The following is a 20674-nucleotide window of genomic DNA, read 5'->3' as shown; positions in this document are numbered from 1 at the left end:
AAAGGAACCTCAGCCAAGAACCCTGACATGCCGGAGCCTACACTTTAAATGCATGCTAAGCACCAAGAGAGTCAGCATACAACCAAGACAGAATAGAATCCTTTTAAAAGTATCAGATAAGAAAAAGACTTTGTTGGACATGGTAGCTCTCAGAAGGCTGAGACAGGAGGATCACAGTGAATTTGAGACCAGCCTGCACTACAGAATGAGTTCTAGGTCCACCTGGCTAGAGTGAGATGCCGCTTCAAAAGAGCCCCCCAAAATAAATTAAAATACAAATAGAAATTATTGAATAATAAAATCTAACTAATAGTTACCGGTTATGTTCCACTCGTTGAATCCCCCACAGATCTAAACCATCTTCAGTAAGAGTTCCAGTCTAAAATAAAAGGGTACAAGCACAAAGTATGGATAATGCCAAAAGAGAGAGAGAGAGAGAGAGAGAGAGAGAGAGAGAGAGAGAGAGAGAGAGAACAAAATCCCTAAAGACCCATTCAATAAGAACTAGCTACATACTCACAATGGAGTATTGAATAGAGTCTGAAAGAAAAGAAAGGACAGGTGAGAGCACCATATGCTAACAGAGAATAACTTCCATGAGTAACTGGGTGTAGAACACTACAGGCAATATGGCTCCTCCAAGTAAAAGAGACAGGATGCATTTGTAATAAGAACATTCGTGTGTTCACACTATAAACAGGATGTAATAATCAACATGCCTAGCAGCGAATAAACAATTTCTTTAACAGTGAGTGAGATTAGGATAAAATGACTCCAATGGGGAAAAATAAAATAAATGATGGCACATGCCTTTAATCCCAGCACTCAGGAGGCAGAGTAGGTGGATCACAGAATTCAAGGTCAGCCTGGAAGTACATAGTAAATGCCAAGTCAGCCTGGACTACAGCGAGACCCTGCCTCAAAAAACCAAAATTGTGCCAGACGTGGGGCGCATGCCTTTAATCCCAGCACTCAGGAGGCAGAGGTAGGAGGATTGCCATGGGTTATAGTCCACCTAGAGACTACATAGTGAATCCCAGGTCAGCCTGAGCTAGACCCTACCTGGGGGTGGGGGGAGACAAAAATACAAGCAGAGGTAGAGAAAGAGAGACACACAGAGAAATAGAGTATGGGAACAGCAGGACCTCTAGCCACTGTAAAACTCCAGATGCATGTGCATCCAGCTTAAGTGAGTAGTAGGGAATTGAACCCAGGTCACTAGGCTTTGCAGGCATGTACCTTAACTGCTTAACCATCTCTCCAGCCCATTATTATTTTGGGGGAAGGAGGATTCCAATGTAGGGTCTTGCTCTAGCCCAGGCTGACATGGAATTCACTGTGTAATCTCAGGGTGGTCTCGAATTCACAGCGACCTTCCTACCTCTGCCTCCCAAATCCTAGGTTTAAAACTGGACACCAACCACGCCCCACGCCCTGAAAATTCTTAGTAAGACCACCTGTTTCCAAGAAGGCATTTCTTGTATACAATGAAATGCTTTAAAAAAAAAAAATCAAATTGTTAATTCTGTCAGTTACCCAGAAGAGTGACAGGGCTTTTAATTATTCAAAATAAAATTTACAAGGCTGGAGAGATGGTTTAGCAGTTAAGACACCTGCCTGCAAAGCCTAAGGATCTAGGTTCAACTCCTCAGTGCCCATATAAGCCAGAGATACACAAAGTAGCATAGTATCTGTAGTTTGTTTGCAGTGGCTACAGGCCCTGGTGCACCTATTTTCTCTCTTTGCTTCTTTCTCCCAAATAAATAAATAAATCTTACAGAAAATCCTAATTTTGCCTCAAGGGAAAATGCTTTTGAAAGGCAGTGTATATTGCCCATCATAATTTTGAAAGCTAATGAATAAAATTATGAGGTAAAATAAATACACATACTGATGAGCAATATAAATCACAATGGAGCACTGGGGTTGGACACCATTCAATTATAATTATCAGAAAACACTAAAGGGCCTAGAGAGAAGGGTCAGAGGTTAAGGTGCTTGCTTGCAAAGACTGATGGCCTGGGTTCGATCCCCCTGTACTCATGTAAAGACAGGTGCACAAAGTGACATGTGTGGAGTTTGTATGCATAGGCAGAAGGCCCTGGTGTGCATAGTCATTCTCTGTCTGCCTCTTTCTCTCTCTGTGACTGTCTGTCAAATAAATGAATGAAGTTAAAAAAAAAAAAAAACCAAAGACAATGTAATTTTTACTTATTGCCACTATATCTTGCATCTTGGTACAACCACATTTTAAACTTTATTTTCTTGGAGAATGGAGTCTTCCTGGTTGCCGGGCTGTCCTGAAACTAGTGGGCTGACACTATGTTCCTGCCTCAGCTTCCAAAGTCTGCACCTCCAGGCTCACGTGGTTCCATCTGCTTGACTTGCTGCTGCTACTACACATACTGCAGGATGTACACAGCCATTGCAAATCTGACTAAGTGGTCAATATTGAAGTTTTAAAAAGTAAAAATATTTTTGCCAGGTGTGGTGGCGCACGCCTTTAATCCCAGCACTTGGAAGGCAGAGGTAGGAGGATCGCCATGAGTTCCAGGCCACCCTGAGACTCCATAGTGAATTCCAGGTCAGCCTGGGCCAGAGTGAAACCTTACCTCGGAAAAAAAAAAAAAAAAGAAAGAAAGAAAAGAAAAAAAAAAAGTAAAAATATTTTTAAATGTATATGCTATTCTGTACTAATTAAATTATAATTGTATTATGTTCAAAAATGCATGTGCTAAATAAATTGGAAAAATCAGAGGAATATTAAAAATAAGCAAATGCCCATTCTCTCTTTCAAATAAATAAATCAAGATCTTGAGAGATGGCTTGCTTAGTGATTAAGGAGCTTGCCTGCAAAACCAAAGGGCCTAGCTTCAAATCACCAGTACACACGTGAAGCCAGATGCACAAGATGGAACATGCATCCGGAGTTCGTTTGCAGTGGCTACAGGCCCTGGCATACCCATTCTCTCTCTCTCTCTCTCTCTCTCTCTCTCTGAAATAATCAATTTAACTAATAAAAAATAAACAAGTTATCTCACAAAGAAACTAGAAAATATCAACTAAATTTCTTTTTGTTGTTCAGAGGTAGGGTCTCACTCTAGCTCAGGTTGACCTGGAACTAACTCTGTACTTCCAAGCTGGCTTCAAACTCATTACAATCCTACATCACCTCCAGAGTGCTAGGACTAAAGGTGCACACCACCACGTCCAGCTCAACGTAAATATTTTATATCAACATAACAATCTTTAAGGATGATTATGAAACTGAACCAACCTTGTCAAAACAAACAAGATTCAGCTGTCCACAAATATTTATCCTTTGGGGACTGATACAGAAAATACCAACTTTTTTCAGTCTTCTCTGAGCATACACAATACCAGCAGTCATTGCAGCAGGAAGTGCAGGTGGCACAGTAATTGTAATAATGTCAAGAGACTTAATAATAATTACTCCAACTTCAACTGGCTTACCATTGAATACCTGCAAATGACATAAAAATAAATGTAAACCCAAGTATTAAACTTATTAATTTAATGCAAATAGTTCTTTTGTATGAAAACCTATGAACATTTTGATTACACACACACACATCCATTACGGACTTTTTTATTTTTCACTCAGAGATTCTGAAAAAAGGCTGGGGAATGTAGCTCATTGACAAAGAGTGTTTGTCTGGCGTTATGTGAGTCCCTGGGCTCCATCTCTAAGACAAGAGAGAAATAGAAAGAGAGAGAAAGATTGATCCTGCAAAACACAAAGCCCTGTAAAATACCAAATGGAGCTATGTATGGAGGCACACACCTTCAATCCCAGGACTCAGGAGACTGAGATAGGAGGATCACCATGAGTTCAAGGGCAGCCTAAAACTACATTGTGAATTCCAGGTCAGCCTGGGTAAGAGTGAGACTCTACCTTGAAAAACCAAAAAGAAAATGGAAAAAAAAAAAGTCAAATGTATATACAATAACTAAAAACAAACTTCTGACAGTTAAAGCCCTACATTCTTCACATATGACTATCTTTAAATCAAGTTCAACAACCCTTGTCAGACAGTACTTCATCTATTAGCCCTGTGCCAGTCTTGACAGAGGCAAGAAAAAAGAAATGGCAATCCTTTAGCAATACCTTCAACTAAATGTTTAAAAGTAGGGGCAGGGGAGAGAGCTTAGAAGTCAAAGCGCATGCCTGTGAAGCCTCAGGACCCAGGTTCGATTGTCCAGGTCCCACATAAGCCAGATGTACATGGTAGCAGTGACTAGAGGCTCTGGCATGCCCAGTCTCTCTCTCTCCCCTTTCTCTGTCTCTAATAAATAAATAAATAAAAATAAATCTTAAAGTAATTTTAAATAAGTAAATTAAATTAGTTTTATGTAACTAGGGTAGGCATGGTGGCACACACCTGCAATCCTAACACTTGCAAGGCCAAGGCAGGACTGCTGCACCTGGGGCAGAATCCTACCACACACAAAATTTTTATTATATATTTCATCTCAAAAGTAAGAAAAGGTTTTTAGTGCATGCATGGTTTTTGACTTTTTCCTTATTTTCTATGTCATATTTAAACCAGGCTTTCTGAAGAACTGCATGTTGCATGAGCGTGTGTATGTGTGTGTGTGTGTGTGTGTGCGCGCGCGCTTGGGGATGAAGCTGTTAGTTTTTGGAGGCAGGGTCTCATTCTAGCCCAGGCTGACCTGAAAATCACTCTGTTGCCCTAGATGGTCTTAAACTCAGTGATCCTTCTATCTCAACTTCTTTTTTTAAAGATTTTATTTATTTATTTATTTATTTATTTGAGACAGAAAGAGGAGAGAGAGAGAGTGTGTGTGTGTATGTGAGAATGGGCATGCCAGGGCCTCTAGCCATTGCCAACGAACTCCAGATGCATGTGCCACCGTGTGCATATGGCTTATGTGGGACTTGGAAAATTGACCCTGGGTCGTTATGCTTCACAGGCATGTGCCTTAACCGATAAGCCATCTCTCCAGCCCCTATCTCAACTTTTTGAGTGCTACACTAAAAGATGTGAGCTGGGCTGGGCTAATGGCTTAATGGTTAAAAGGCACTTACTACTTATGTAACCTGCCAATTCAGGTTCGATTCCCCAGTACCCACATAAAAGATATGAGCCACAACACCCAGCTTTTTTAGGGGGGGATGGCATATTCATTCCATAAAGCCTGCCTAGGTCACCCAATACGTTTTCTAACATAATAGGAGCTAGTTTCATAAAACTTCTTTAGTAAAAATCCTTACAGTCAAGGTAGGTGGCACACACCTTTAATCCTAGCACTCAGGAGGCAGAGATAGGAGTATCACCATGAGACTACATAGTGAACTGCAGTTTAGCCTGGGCTCGAGTGTAATCCTACCTCAAAGAGCCAAAAAAGTAAAAGCCAAAGAAAGGGTAGGACTCCTTACAACATGCTACCCCCAGACACAAAATGGTCTGTATATTCATTACCTCACAGTGCCTGACACTACCTATACAAGACCATCAAAAGAGGAGGGAAAGATCATGACATCAAAATAAAAGAGACTGATTGAGACGGGGAGGGGATATGATGGAGAATGGAGTTTCAAAGGGGAAAAGGGGTGGAAGTATTACCATGGCATATATTTTATAAACATGGAAGTTGTTAATAAAAATTTGAAAAAATAAACAAGCAAAATAAAGATCCTTACCAGCCACATGTGATAAATAAGAAGCAAAATCTACCAAGAATCCCACATATGCATACCTCATTTAGAATGCTATTGACAATTGTGTAGATGAACCCAATTCCAGCCACTGCTACAAGACATAGTAGAAACAAGTAGGCATCTCTGTAGAGTTTAAAATCAGTTGGTTTGGGATACAGTATAGAACGGACAAGTTGTCCTTTGGAAGTACTAAATCCTAACAAAATAAATAAAGAGGAAAAATTACTCATCTCCTAAATTAGAATCTCTTTGTAAAAATCCAACATAGCTCAAGTAGACTAAAACATGCAAAAGGTTCAATGTTACTTACCCGTTCTGACTACTATGGCTTTAACAAGTTCTCCAGTATAGAAACGTGTCTGAATGACAGTTGTCCCACAGAACAAAGTATGTCGTTTATGTGTTTCTGGACTATAGAATTCCTCTCCCATTCCTTTTGCATCCACTGAAGGGTTTGGCAAATTAGTCTTTGTCACTGGAACACTTTCTCCTGTTAAAAAAAAAAAAAATAATTAAGGAAAGCATAGAAATCAACATCAAATACACATACCAAAAAAAAAAAAAAAAAAAAAGCATATGAAGTGGCAGCTGCCAAAACAAAGTTCAATCCCTTGTGACTTCTGACCCAAGCAAGACAACAGAAGGCATTGCAATGCACCTTCCCACATCCAGAGGAAGACTGTGTGCCCCCTCCTTCCAAAGAGCTAAGACATAGCACAATGTTCGTTTTAGGCCTATCCTAAAAGATGATTAAGTTAAAACTGTGCAAGGTCAGCAGATTGGCAAAGTAGTCCAGGTTTACAGGAAGAAATATGTCATATGCACTGAACAGGTACAGCGGGAAAAGGGAAATGGCACAAGTGTCCATGTGGGCACTCACCCTATCACAATGGTTACCACCAAGCTAAAACTGGATAAAAACCACCAAATTTCCTAAGTAGAAAAGGTAAGGGGTAAACATAAGGAAGAAACAATAGGGAAGATACAGAAATAGTATCTTATATATAACGTTCATTAACTAATCAAAAACCCTTAACTATGCCAGGCATGGTGGCACGTGCCTTTAGTCCCAGCACTACAAAGGCAGAGGTAGGCAAGTTGCCATGAGTTCGAGGTCATGCTGAGACTACACAGCAAATTCCAGGTCAGCATGGGCTACAGTAAGACCTTACTTCAAATAATAATAATAATAATAATAAACTTTTAATACTATGAATGACAGTTAATTTTAGAAAAAGTTTAAATAGCTACTTAATATCATTACCAATAATGGGCATGGTATTTATTGATTTAGCTTACCTGTCAGCATGCTTTCATTTACAATGCAAGTACCATTAATAAGTACTGCATCACAAGGCATAACTGTCCCATTTAATGGAATGACCATAACATCTCCTGGCACGAGGTCTGTAGAAAAGATCTCTTCTATTTCTGAAATTAAAGAAAACAAAAATCAGGAAAAAGAATAAAATGATAAATAAATGACCTATCCAATGGTCTCTTGATCTCAGTAAGATAATCATAAATCAGTGGTTTCAACAAATAAGAGTATAGTAACAAACCATGGCATGCCTGCTACTTTGTCTCCTGCTAGGTCTGCCAACAGAGCACACATGATGCCAAGGCCTTCAGCACACTTCCACAATCTTGACAACTGTCAATCATCAATCTTAGCTATCAGCCATCTTAGCAAACAAATTCAAATCCACATTGGAAATTCTAGTACAACAGGCAACCAGATGCGACAGACCCTCCCATAGTGGGGCATATCTGTAATCCCAGCTACTTGAGAGATGACAAGCTTGAGGGCAGAATGGACAATTTAGAAAAACTATCTCAAGTTAAAAAAAAAAAAAAAAAAAAAAAGTGGGGCCAGAGAGATGGTTTAGCAGTTGCCTGTGAAGCCAAAGGACCCCGGTTCGAGGATCGATTCCCCAGGACCCACATGAGCCAGATGCACAAGGGGGAGCACGCGTCTGGAGTTCATTTGCAGTGGCTGGAGGCCCTGGCGCGCCCAGTCTCTCTCTGTCTATCTGCCTCTTACTCTGTCTGTTGCTCTCAAATAAATAAAAATAAACAAAAAAATTAAAAAGTGAAGGTGGTTGAAAGGGGAGCTGGAAATACAGCTCAGTGGTAGTTACCACAGCAGCATGAAGCTCTGGGGTCAAGTGGAAAAGGGAGGAGGAGGAGGAGAAAGAGAAAGAGAAAGAGTACACGAAAGTACTGACTTGGTGTTTTGGAGAAATTCCAGTGGCTACTGCCTCCAGGGGCCATGATGCTGTGCTATGCTCCCTTCATCTCTTCAACAACTCAGCAGACAATCTTGATCTTTCCTACAATCACTGTTTACGTTCCAGGGCTCCCTGTTTAATTAGTCAGCACCGATATCCAGCCTATTATCTCAGAGACTTCACATTCAATGGTCAACTCTTGTTCAATGCCTATATAACCCATCTCCTTTTTCTTTATCTCCACACTCAACATTACCACCTGCTAAACAACTCTAAACCACTTACCTTCATTTACTCTACAAACTGAAACTCTGACGGTACTGTGAGCTGCCACCATGTCATGCAACATGATATATTGCTAGAAGAGAAAGAAATTTAAAAATATCAAAAGAAACCTATTCCTAAAAAGGAAAAGTGCTCAAAAACAAGGTATATGCAATGTGACTGTTGCATATACTCTGCCAGTATTAAGTGGTCAAGAGATTCAAGAATTATTCATTTATCTACCTCCAAACAAAGCAAGCAACACTTCAACGAAGCAGTCCTGAAAACAATGGAATGACACTTTCAGTATTGAGTCTGAGACAAGTTTAGCTCCCTGTGGTCTCTAAAATCAACTTGCAATCTGGCTCTAAAATATCTGTGTCAGACTGTTACTCAGTGATAGAGTGCACAAAGTCTTAGATTTGATGTTTGATATCAAAGTAAATATATATAGATATATATATCTATATATCTATATATATATATATCCCTCAGCTGTTCTATCTTAAAAAAGGAAGTAGGGACAGGTAGGCAGTAGTAGTTCAGTGAGTAAAGCGTTTGTCATGCATGAAGATCCAAGGTTGATTCCCAGGACCCATATTTTAAAAACGTTAAAAATGTTTAGTGGGGTGGGGGCTAGAAAGATGGCTCAGCAGTTAAGGAACTTGCCTGCTAAGCTTAACAACGTGGGTTTAATTCCCCAGTACCCATGTAAAGCCAGATGCACAAAGTGGTGCATGCATCTGGAGTTTGTTTGCATCAGCTGGAGTCCCTGACATACCCATTCTGTCTGTCTCTCTTCTCTCTCTGCTTGCAAATGAACAAATATATTTTTACAAAAATGTTTAAGGGGGGCTGGGCGTGGTAGTGCACCCCTTTAATCCTAGCACCCAGGAGGCTGAGGTCAGAGGATCACTGTGAGTTTGAGGTCACCCTGAGACTGCACAATGAGTTCCAGGTCTGCCTGGGCTAGAGCAAGACCCTACTTCGAAAAAGCAGGGAGGTGCGTGATGGCACCTAATCCCAGTGCTAGGGAAGACAGAGAAAGGTGGATCCCTGAGGTTTTCTTGAGAGCCTATTTAGCCTACTTGACAAGCTCTAGACCAATGACAGATTTTTATTTTTATTTTTTTGAGGGAGGGTTTCACTCTAGCTCAGTCTGACCTGGAATTCACTATATAGTCTCAGGGTGGCCTCAAACGCGTGGCGATCCTCCTACCTCTGCCTCCTGAGTGATGGGATTAAAGGCATGCACTACCATGCCTGGCTATTTTTTTTTAATTTGTTTGAGAGAGAGAGAGATAGGCAGATAGAAAGAGAATGGATGCACCAGGGCCTCCAGCTGCTGCAACCACCTATAGATGCATGTGCCACCTTGTGCATCTGGCTTATGTGGGAACTGGGGAATCAAACCTGGATCCTTTAGCTTTGCTGGCAAGTGCCTTAACCACTAAGCCATCCCTCCAGCCCTGAATGAGAGATTTTGACTCAAGAAAGATACACAGCACTTAAGGAGTACCACCTGAGGTTGTTCTCTGGTGTGCATATGCACACACACATGCACACTAAAAAGTCAAAAGGGAGACATATAGGGTATTGTTTACTCTCTACCAAGTACTATTCTACGTATCAGGCAACTATAAATGCAGATGCAGTTTTCAAATCATAATAAATTTGACTTACCTTTCTAATGGAATATAGTGAGCTTACAATTGATAATATGGACATAATCACAATGGCAAGAGCATAGTAATAGTACTCATCAATGTTCCACAATATAACACTGAATAGCTGGAAAATGTAAAATGGATTGAGAACCTTAAAAAAAAAAAAAGGTATTTGAAAGTCAATGGAATGAAGTACCTGAAGTACCTATAAGCATGCAGATTCTTCAGTATTTCATGGGAGAAGTAAAGGATGAGCTCTATACACTGAAAGGCAACATTTACTACTTTAAAGGAGTGTTCTTATTTATTTTTATCATTAAATGACCAGAATTTGGCTTAAATAGAGATTCAACTAGAAAAGACTAATAATGTGGATTTAGCTGTCCTACAGACTGCTTTAATAAAGAATGTTTATTTCTAACAAAAATCAAAATACATTTATCTACATGTCAAAAAATAATTGGAATGCAAAGAGAAGACAAGTAAGAAATGGATTAAGGTATGTTCAGCCCAGGGGTACATGGGAACACATACAGGTATCCATGAATGTAACCCAACACATAAGTATAAACTCACTTAGAACACTGATATATTTCTATGGTAAACATTTTAGGGAGAAGAAGGGTAACTTAATTGGTTCTCTAGTGTGAACTCCGTAGACTGACAGTGTCACACCACACTGTCAAATGTTGGAAACTCCTGGAACTGCTTTGCCTTCTCAAAGAACTACTCAGGGTTTTATCTTGAATAAAAGAAAGAATATGGTGCCCTGGTGATTAATATTATTTGCTCAACTTCTGGGTTATTTCATCTTCATTAATTAGCTCTCAATGTCTTAAAATTGACACTTCTAAAAGTTTTAAACCAGTTTCATTTATATAATCCCATTTGACCTGAAATCTAATCAAATACTTAACACATAAGTGACTGTAATTTTTACTGGATGGGTAGATGGCTCAGCGGTTAAAAAATGGTTGCCTGCAAAGCCTAACAGCCTGGTTTCAATTCCCCAGTACCTGTGTAAAGCCAGACACACAAAGTAGTGCATGCATCTGGAGTTTGCTTTCAGTGGCAGGAGGCCCTGGCACTCCCATTTTCTCTATCTCTTACTCCATTTTCTATTTCTCTCAATTAAGTAAATAAAAATATAGCCACTTCATATATATATAATTTGGTTTTTGGTTTTTTGTTTTTGTTTTACAAGGTAGGGATTCACTCTAGCTCAGGCTGACCTGGAATTTACTACATAATCTCAGGGTGGCCTCAAACTCACAGCAATCCTCCTACCTCTGCCTCCCAAGTGCTGGGATTAAAGGCATGCGCCACCACACCTGGCCCAATACAATTTCTTAACTCAAGCCAATAACCAAAACAAATTGAGTATGGTGGCTCATGCCTTTAATCCCAGCACTTGAGAGGCCTGAGGTAGGATTGCCATGAGTTCAAGAGCAGACTGAACTGCATCATAAGTTCCAGGTCAGCCTGGCTAGATGTGCTTGCTTTCAAAGCCTGTAGGCCCAGGTTTGAATCCCCAGAACCCACATAAAGCAAGAAGTACAAAGTGGCACTTGTGTCTGGAGTTCATCTGAAGTGGTAAGAAGCCTTGGCGCATGCACGCGCTCTCTCTCTCTCCTTGCAAATAAAAAATATACTTTTTAAAAAAGCAGGTATGTACATCTGTAAGGAAAACTTAGATGTTTAATTTTTTGAAGGTGAAAAGAAAAGACACCCATATGATAAAAACAAGATAAAATTTCATACCCAAAATACCTTCTGCCACAGAGAAAATAATTCTATGTAATTTTACTTTCCAAGTACAATATGAAGCAAAGTTAGAAAGAGGACAACCCAAACTATCTTACTACCTAATCATGACTCCAAAGTGACACATCTATTGATCACAAATATTAAGTGATATGCAAAAGTCTTACCTCTTTAATGAGAAGCTTAAAAATAGAAGGCACTTTCACAGCAATTTCATTTACTCCATAAAGCAATTTTCTATGGAAATACAAGAGTATTATATAATAGTTTTTAATTCACGAAAGGTGTGTTAACATTAGAAAAGGTTCAAACCAGAATACTCTTAAAGTCATGTCTACATGCTTGTGTTCCATGATTAAAATCTTCTACCTACCAAAAAAAAAAAAAAAACTCTACCAACATCATTTAAATCAAAGAAGTCAATACTGGATAACTATACTGTGCATTTTGAGGCAGGGTCTGGTCATGCTCACTATGTAGCCTACGTTGGCCTTGAAATCTGTCTCAGCTTCCCAAATTCTGGGACTACAGTTTTGAGCCACCATACCAGCTAAAGCACACTTCTGGAAGTTTTCCAAAACTAGCTTTTCTAATGCAAACAGCTGACTGAGAGTTCATTTCAAAATAACATACATTTGAAAAGTACTAGACAACAATGCTTTTAAAAGTTGCTTAAAGGCCAGGTGTGGTGGTGCATGCCTCAATCCCAGAACTCAGGAGAATGAGGAAGGATCATCATGAGATCAAAACCAGTCTCAGGCATAGAGTGAGGCCCAGGTCAGACTGAGTTAGAGTGAGTGAGACCTTGCCTCAAAACATGTGAAGAAGGAACATAGTGACTGAGTGCTTATCCAGCATGTTTGAAGCCCTGGATTCCATTTCCAGCCATGCCCTAGCCCCAAACTACTTAAATCCTTTCACTTAATCCCTTGTAATAGTATTTAAAATGATACAATACTTTATCTTTTAGAAGGTTCTACATCTGAGCAAATTTTTTATTCCAAACTTAGGAAAAAAACATGCTACAGTATTATAAAAAAAATTTCTAATTTAATCTAGAAATGGCATTTATCTTTAAAATATGTACCACACTGATATATTTTTATTTTTCAGCAGCAAATACTATAATGAAAAATCTATGGCTCCTAATTTATATATTTTCAGGTCAGTATCAGCTCATGCTTACAATTCACAATATTTCAGATGCTACCAATACAAAACATGCCATTATTTTATGTATGACCAAGAAAGATAAAACTTCTGTCAAACAAATAATGAGACTCTACCAAATACACAACACATCCAATTTCAGAGAGAGGAAAATGTATGAAATTTGCATCTTAAAATTGATGAGGGCTGGAGAGATGGCTTCGTGCTTGTGGTACTTGCCTGCGAAGCCTAAGAACCCATGTTTGACTCCCCAGATCCCATGTAAGCCAGACACAAGGTGATACATGCACATAAAGTGGTACATGCATCTGGACTGCAATTAGTGGCTGGAGGACCTGGCGCACCAATTCTCTCTCTCTCTCTCTTGCTTACTCTCTCTCATTTAAAAAAAAAGGTCCAGGTTGTTGGGCTTGCTTCAAAAACTAAAGTAAGAATTAATGAAATAGAACTTTAGGGACATCAATTTCAACATTTTTACAGTTCTTACATGGGGAAATTTTTTCCAAAATATCAATAAAGTGTCAACCACTTGTCTGTAACATTTTAATATTTGTTAGTATGTACTATAGATTAAAGGATTGGCCATATGCACACACTTCTGCATTTAGGCAGTGCGAGGATAGATCTACCTTTAGTTGGATAAAGTTACCTGTAGGCATGCATCCCCTTTGTCAGTCCTGCACTATGCTTTTCATACATTGACGTACAAGAAACACCTTCATCCAGTCCCCTAAATAAATCCAGAGTTTTTACTTTAAACAAAGTTTAAAATATCCAAATTTCTTAATGCCTCATTTTTCTATATACTTGACTTTAAAAGTGTAACTCCTTACAAACTTCTTAGAAATTCTTAACAACAACAACAACAACAAAAAAAAACAGAACTAATGAATGAGAGTTTTTAAAGCTCAAATTCTAAGATAAATAATAATGAATGGTCTAAAACTCAAACACAACAACTAAGTTATGCACTACATTTGTCATGGCTGTAAATCAAGTTTATAGAGCACTGTTATTCTTTAACACTGGTCTCAAGGCTGCAAGAGTCAATCATTAAGCTAGTAAAATTCAAGATAGCATAACTAACTTGAAGATTCCAAATTTAGGGTTATTTCTTTTTCCACTTTTTAGCTACAATTTCTCCTTCACAGTTTTAGCTCCAAACTTTAAAAAAAAAAAAAAAACTATCCATTTTCTCCCATCACCACAACGCATTAATCCAAACCCTCTCCCAGTCTAATGTATACACAGTTTACAAGTACAAAATTTGAGTCAAATAATGTCTAAGACCTGTAACAATCCAAATTGGGATCCTAATAGCAAATGTATGTTTCCCAAAAATGTCATAGTTATACTTGTGTTAACTGAGATACCAGCCAAACAACTGTAAAGCAAAGAGAACTACACACACATTTAATTAAAATCCTTTCCAGCTGTTTACACATAAGAAACCAATTCTAAATGCACTGACATTAGAATAAGCTTACGTTTTACAAGTTTCAATGACTAACAGAGAATATGCACCAAATATATTCAACATTCCCCCCCCACACACATACACACACAGACATTGAGAACTTCTCCAGAAACAGCAGAAAACAACAGGAATCAGAATGAAAGTTTTTAACATAAGTGACAATTTTCATGAAAGCAACAGTTCCTATTCAGGAAAGGTATTTAGAACAAAGTTTGTAAAAATGGCCAGGCTCACCCCAGAAATTATTTTAATTTTTTAACATGCCAGGGAAGAACTCTAGAAATTAGTATCCTAAATATTCATGACTCTGGTTTTTACTGCAGGACTTGAAAATTCCTTTAGCACTGTAAAATAATAATATTTAATGGGTGCTTACAATAATAATTCTAACAAAGCAATAAGCATAGTTTAGAAAGCTAAGACAGGAAAATCACTCCAGCCCAGGAATCTGGGGACAACCTGGGCAACATATTAAGACCCACATCTTAAAGAAAATTACAAATTAAGTAGTTATATCACTTCAATTCTCTATTTTTTTTTATTTTTATTTTTTTGGTTTTTCGAGGTAGGGTCTCACTCTGGTCCAGACTGACCTGGAATTAACTCTGTCAGTCTCAGGGTGGCCTTGAACTCATGGTGATCCTCCTACCTCTGCCTCCCAAGTGCTGGGATTAAAGGCGTGCGCCACCATGCCCAGCTCAATTCTCTATTTTTTTTAAAAAAAAGATTATTCCAACTCATCTTACCCAAAGATGACACATTTGCCAATATTTTATTCCTTTTTCAAGCAATTAAAATTAAAATTTTATTGGACTTGATTCAAGTACAACTGGGTATTATTGTCAGCATAGGAAGAATGAACTCAAATGAAGAATGGGGCAAAGGTATAGTTCAACGGCAGAGTGACTGCTTGTTAGCATGTTTGAGTTCTAGGTTGAATCTCCCGCCCTGTACACCAATAATCTGAATGAAAAGCACAGACTAGAGAGTATACTCAGATTTACTTTGAAGTGAGAATGGGAAGAATACAAGAACTGGGACTCAGGACATTTAAGACACTGCTTATAACTTTGTTTTGAGACAGTCTTACTGTGTAGCCCAGGCTGGCCAGGAGTTTGCGATCCTCATGTATCTCAGCTTCCTGAGTGCTGGAACTACAAGCATGTACCACTACTCAGTCTGCTTCTAAATTTCATTATTCTAAGTTTACGACCTACTTTAAGATGGTCAGTAGTTCTTCAATAACAATGGAGATTGGTTAGTGAATAAGGGACAGAAGTTATGGCAGTAAAAACCTCAATTTTATGTGTAATACTAGAATGGAATCTCTTTAACATTTTCAGGAAATATAATAAACTCCAAGACAAAAAAAGATACTTACTTTAAGAAATCAAAATTGTGAACGGTATCATTCCATAAATATTTTACGCTGTGATGGGTGAAATACCGGATCTGTAGAACACATATAATATTACATCAAACAGCTCATCATGACTTTTACACATGTAATTTCTTTTTCTCTATTAGCAACTAAAATGCATTCAGGGACAGTTATTTTATAAGCACTTAAATTATCTTGAGCAGCAAAACTATAAGCTATACATGAGTGTAAAATGTCAATTTGATTTATAAAGAAACTTGGATGCAACATCAAAGTACCTGTTGTGACCGAGTCTGTGAATATTTAGTCAGCTCATGCCTGTTTTCTTCAGCCATATTCTCAGTCAAATGAACTGCATGGCCATTGGAAACCTTATTAACTACAGACTTGGGATTCAAAACTGGCTGACTTTCCAGAGGAAGAAAGCGAATTTTTGCACAAAACCACATTCTGAATTCATCCTGAGAAGAAAAGGAGAAAGTTATACATGTACTGTATAACTGCCTGTGTTTTTTTTTTAATTTTGTTTAATTTTATTTATTTATTTGAGTGACAGACAGAGAGAGAAAGAGGCAGACACAGAGAGAGAATGGGCACACCAGGGCCTCCAGCCACTGCAAACGAACTCCAGACACGTGTGCCCCCTTGTGTATCTGGCTAACGTGGGTCCTGGGGAATCGGGCCTTGAACCGGGGTCCTTAGGCTTCATAGGCAAGTGCTTAACAGCTAAGCCATCTCTCCAGCCCCTGCCTGTGTTCTTAATCCCGATTTTTTACATAGTGATCTCTTGTTGAAAATGTATCATCTCCTAGTCCATGTGAAACAATTTCATGAAGATGAATTTAAACATGAAATGAAACTTTCCATGGCTCAATTTTTACATAAACAATTGTTTTTCACCAAAACAATCAGCAATGTACTCTATAAATGGCCATAGGTATTTCCTAATTTATTCATGTACACACTGAACACTAGATATTACAACATCTTATTAAATGCTTCTAACTAGTGTTTTGAAGAACCTGACATGTATCACTTTATGGTAGATAAGCAGCTGACCTAGTCAATGAGTGGTCTGGACCAGAAAAGTCCAATACCCTAAAAGACAAGGAAGTAAGAAGAACTAGTTGGAAAAGGTAGTTATGTGGAAGGGGTATAAAGGAGGAGGGACAAAATGGAAGGGAATTATGATCAAAATACATTATATACATGTGTGAAAGTTGTCAATTAAAAAATTCTAGCTGGGCGTGGTGGCGCACGCCTTTAATCCCAGCAGTCGGGAGGCAGAGGTTGGAGGATCACTTTGACTTCAAGGCCACCCAGAGACTACAGAGTTAATTCCAGGTCAGCCTGGACCAGAGTGAGACCCTACCTCGAAAAACCAAAAATAAATAAATAAATAAAATAAAAATTCTAAAAGGGCCGGGTGTGGTGGCACACACACTTGGGAAGCAGAGGTAGGAGAATCTCTGAGTTCAAGACCAGCCTGGGACTACACAGTGAGTTCCAAGTCTGCCTGGGCTACAGTGAGACCCTACCTTGAGCAAAAAATAAATAAATAATAAAGATAAGTAATTTTATAGAATGGAAAGCTGTTAAAGGAGATGACATTATCACATTTAATTCCTCTAAAGTCTAATCATCGCATTGTGTGGTGGTGCACACCTTTAAACCCAACACTTGGGAGGCTGAGGTAGAAGAACTGCCATGGGTTTGAGGCCTGCCTGGAGCTACAAACTTGAGTTTCAGGTCAGTCTGGGCTACAGTGAGGCCCTGCCTTGAAGTAGATCAAAAAATAAAATAAAGAGTCTAGTCACTGTATCAATTATTATTTAGGAAACACTATACTTAACATTACTCATTATGACCTGGCAATAATGCTCCAATCACGTATTACTCTGAGCAAAGCTTACACAAAAACATTGTTTCACCCCTTGAATCACTGGGTGCTAGCAAACACATGACTTACAGTAGTCCTCAGCAGCACCACTTCACAGTCCTTCACTGCAGCTCTAACACAGGTTGCTTTCACCCGCCACTCAGGCATCCAGTAGAGGAGCAGAAGGAGAAATCCACCAGTGCAAATCACTCCTACAGAAACTATGGCAAGCTTCCAGCGACATAAATTATAGCCATAGATCTCCTGCATGGACACAGTAGTCACAGGATTAATGATCAAATGATATGGCAGATGGCTAAGTTAAAACTTTCTGTGCTTCTACGCCGGCCATGGTGGTACACGCCTTTAATCCCAGGAGGCAGAGGTAGGAGGGTCACCGTGAGTTCGAGGGCACCCTGAGACTACATAGTAAATTCCAGGTCAGCTTGGACTAGCACCAGACCCTACCTCGAAAAGCATAAATAAATAAATAAATAAACAAATAAATAAATAAAAACTTTCTGTGCTTCCAAGATGAAGTAATAGTACTCTCTTGTAACACACACTGTATTTCCCAATGAATAATTTACCTTTAAGTTTTGTTTGCAGGGGCAATGACTCAGTGGGTAAAACATTTCTGCCGGGCGTGGTGGCGCACGCCTTTAATCCCAGCACTCGGGAGGCAGAGATAGGACGATCACCGTGAGTTTGAGGCCACCCTAAGACTACAATTCCAGGTCAGCCTGCTAGAGTGAGACCCTACCTTGAAAAACAAAACAAAAAACAACAACAACAAAAATTCTGTACAAGGTCACGGTCCTCAGTTTGGATCCCCAGCACCAATGTAAAAGCTGAGTGTTGTGGCACATCCTAAATCCCAGAGCTGAGAAGGTGGAGACAGGTGGCTCTGTAGGGCTTGCTGGCAGTTAAGTCCTGCCAAATATGTTCAGCAAGAGATCCTATCTCAAAATAATGTGGAGAGCAAATGAAGACACCTGAAGTCCAGCTCTGGCTCCACAAGCACATTAACAAATGAGTATGAGAACCGACATGTGTGTACATACACATCCAGGCCACATGCACACAAACAAAAACAAATGTTTAAAAAAGTTAATGGGGGTTGGAGAATCAGTACTTAGAAGCACTTGCTTGCAAAGCCTGCTGGCCCAGGGTTGATTCCTCAGTGGCCATGTAAAGCCAGATGCACATGCTGGTACATGGGTGCGCACATACACACACACATACTGTCACTGTCTGTCTCTGTCTCTGTCTCTCCCTCCCTCCCTCCCTCTCTCTCTCTCTCTCTCTCTCTCTCTCTCTCTCTCTCTCTCTCTCTTTGCCCCCTTCCAAAGAAATAAATAAAACATTTAAAAAAAAATTAATGAGCCAGGTGTGGTGGTGCACACCTTTAATCCCAGCACTGGCGAGGCAGAGGTAGGAGGATCGCCATGAGTTTGAAGCCACCCTGAGAATACAGAGTGAATTCCAGGTCAGCCTGGACTAGAGTGAAACCCTACCTCAAAAAAAAAAAAATTTTTTTTTACAGTCCAAATTAAGCTCTTAAAAGATAAATTTGCTATTTGACACTTTATGATTTTACACTTAATGTTTAATAAATTCTTTCCCACTGGAACAATGCAATGCATTCATACTTGGTGCGTTTTCACATCTATTTCATTTATTTGAAAAACAGAGAGACTATGAGAGCACCAGGGCCTCTAGCCACTGCAAGCAAACTCCAGATACATGTGCCACTTTGTGCACCTGGCTTTATGTGGATATTGGAGAGTTGGATTAGGACTGGCAGGCTTTACAAGCAAGAGCTTTAAACCACTGAGCTATCAGTCTCTGACCCATAGTTTTAATTATTTCATTTTCAAATACCTTTCTAATACTTCCAGAATTTAGAGCACAATGATAGGGATTTTTTAAATAAAATTTTTCCCCAACAGTAATTTCAGAGTTATTTAAAAAAAGCACTCAGTTTGTTGCATGTTTGTGTTTTGTTAGGGATCAAACTCGGGGCCTCAGTGCATTATTAGCGAGGCAAGCGCTCTACCAGTGTTCCATTCCCATCTATGTTGCTTGTTAACTGTACTTTAGTACTCCCTAGGATAAAATTATAAATACTTATTTTTCCTACTTCACCAGTAAAATATGAAGCTGGTTACCATTTCATCTTCTTGACCCTGGTTAATAGTCTTCCTTTCTTCTTTGTCCATCTCTACAGTGGCTTGAAAGGTCTTATACTTCACAACAGCTGAGGATAACTAAGGGAAGAAAAAATCGTGGACTTTTAAAAACGATTTTATTTACTTTAAGAAGCAGAGAGAACAGGTGCACCAGGGCCTCCTGCCACTGCAAACAAACTGCAAACCCATGGGCCACTGTGAGCATCTGGCTTCACATAGGTACTGGGAAATCAAACCCAGGCCATCAGGCTTTCCAAGCAAGTGCCTTTAACATAATGAGCCATTACTCTAGACCCAAGAATGTTGACTTTTTAAAAACTTTAGTAGACCACCTAACTTCTATAATTGTCTATTACACTACCATAATGTTTCTAAAAGTATTTCAGTTAAATTTGAATTCTTCCAGAGCAATGGTGAATACTTGCTGATGCAAGATTTCTTGTAATATATGTATCAAAGTTCAACTACTATTTTAATATCCATTTATTTGAGACAGAGAGAGAATGAGCAAGATAAATGAACTCCAAACGCACATGCCACTTCGTGTACACTGCCTTATATGAGTACTGGGTAACTGAACCCAGGCCAGCAGGCTTTTCAAGCATGTACATTTAACCACTGAACCATCTCCCCAACCTCTCAAATGCTAATAGCCCTTAAAAGTTCAAGGCTAGCCAGGCATGGTGTGGTGCATGCCTTTAATCCTAGCACTTGGGAGGCAGAGGTAGGAGGATCACCATAAGTCTGAGGCTACCCTGAGACCATAGTGAATTTCAGGTCAGCTTGGGCTAGAATGAGACCCTAGCCCTAGGGAAAAAAAAGAAAAGGAAAAAAAAAAAGTTCAAGGCCAACCTAAAACTACATGGTGAATTTCAGGTCAGCCTGGACTAGAGCAAGACCCTATCTTGGGGAGGGGAGTGAGTGCTAGCTGGAGGCTGAAGACAG

General features: G+C 39.3%; 1 protein-coding gene across 4 annotated transcripts in view; it reads right to left on the bottom strand.

The window, feature by feature from the left end:
• Positions 1 to 20674, bottom strand: part of Atp13a3 (ATPase 13A3) — a 96749-nt gene that overhangs the window by 40599 nt on the left and 35476 nt on the right. For all 4 annotated transcript variants that reach the window (XM_045149345.1, XM_045149346.1, XM_045149347.1 and 1 more), the window contains 13 exons: positions 19709 to 19807; positions 17628 to 17801; positions 15937 to 16119; positions 15659 to 15729; positions 13450 to 13530; positions 11798 to 11867; positions 9883 to 10017; positions 8221 to 8293; positions 7004 to 7135; positions 6015 to 6194; positions 5743 to 5900; positions 3278 to 3484; positions 318 to 379 (listed from right to left, as the gene is read on the bottom strand). In XM_045149345.1, the coding sequence (XP_045005280.1) occupies positions 318 to 379; positions 3278 to 3484; positions 5743 to 5900; positions 6015 to 6194; positions 7004 to 7135; positions 8221 to 8293; positions 9883 to 10017; positions 11798 to 11867; positions 13450 to 13530; positions 15659 to 15729; positions 15937 to 16119; positions 17628 to 17801; positions 19709 to 19759 (1577 nt within the window). In that variant the 5' untranslated portion in view covers positions 19760 to 19807. The remainder of the gene's footprint in view (positions 1 to 317; positions 380 to 3277; positions 3485 to 5742; positions 5901 to 6014; positions 6195 to 7003; positions 7136 to 8220; positions 8294 to 9882; positions 10018 to 11797; positions 11868 to 13449; positions 13531 to 15658; positions 15730 to 15936; positions 16120 to 17627; positions 17802 to 19708; positions 19808 to 20674) is intronic.

This window comes from Jaculus jaculus, chromosome 5 (assembly GCF_020740685.1).
Source record: "Jaculus jaculus isolate mJacJac1 chromosome 5, mJacJac1.mat.Y.cur, whole genome shotgun sequence".
Classification (NCBI taxonomy): domain Eukaryota; kingdom Metazoa; phylum Chordata; class Mammalia; order Rodentia; family Dipodidae; genus Jaculus; species Jaculus jaculus.
Note: the sequence above shows the minus strand (reverse complement) of the source record. Positions and strands in the feature narration are given on the sequence as shown.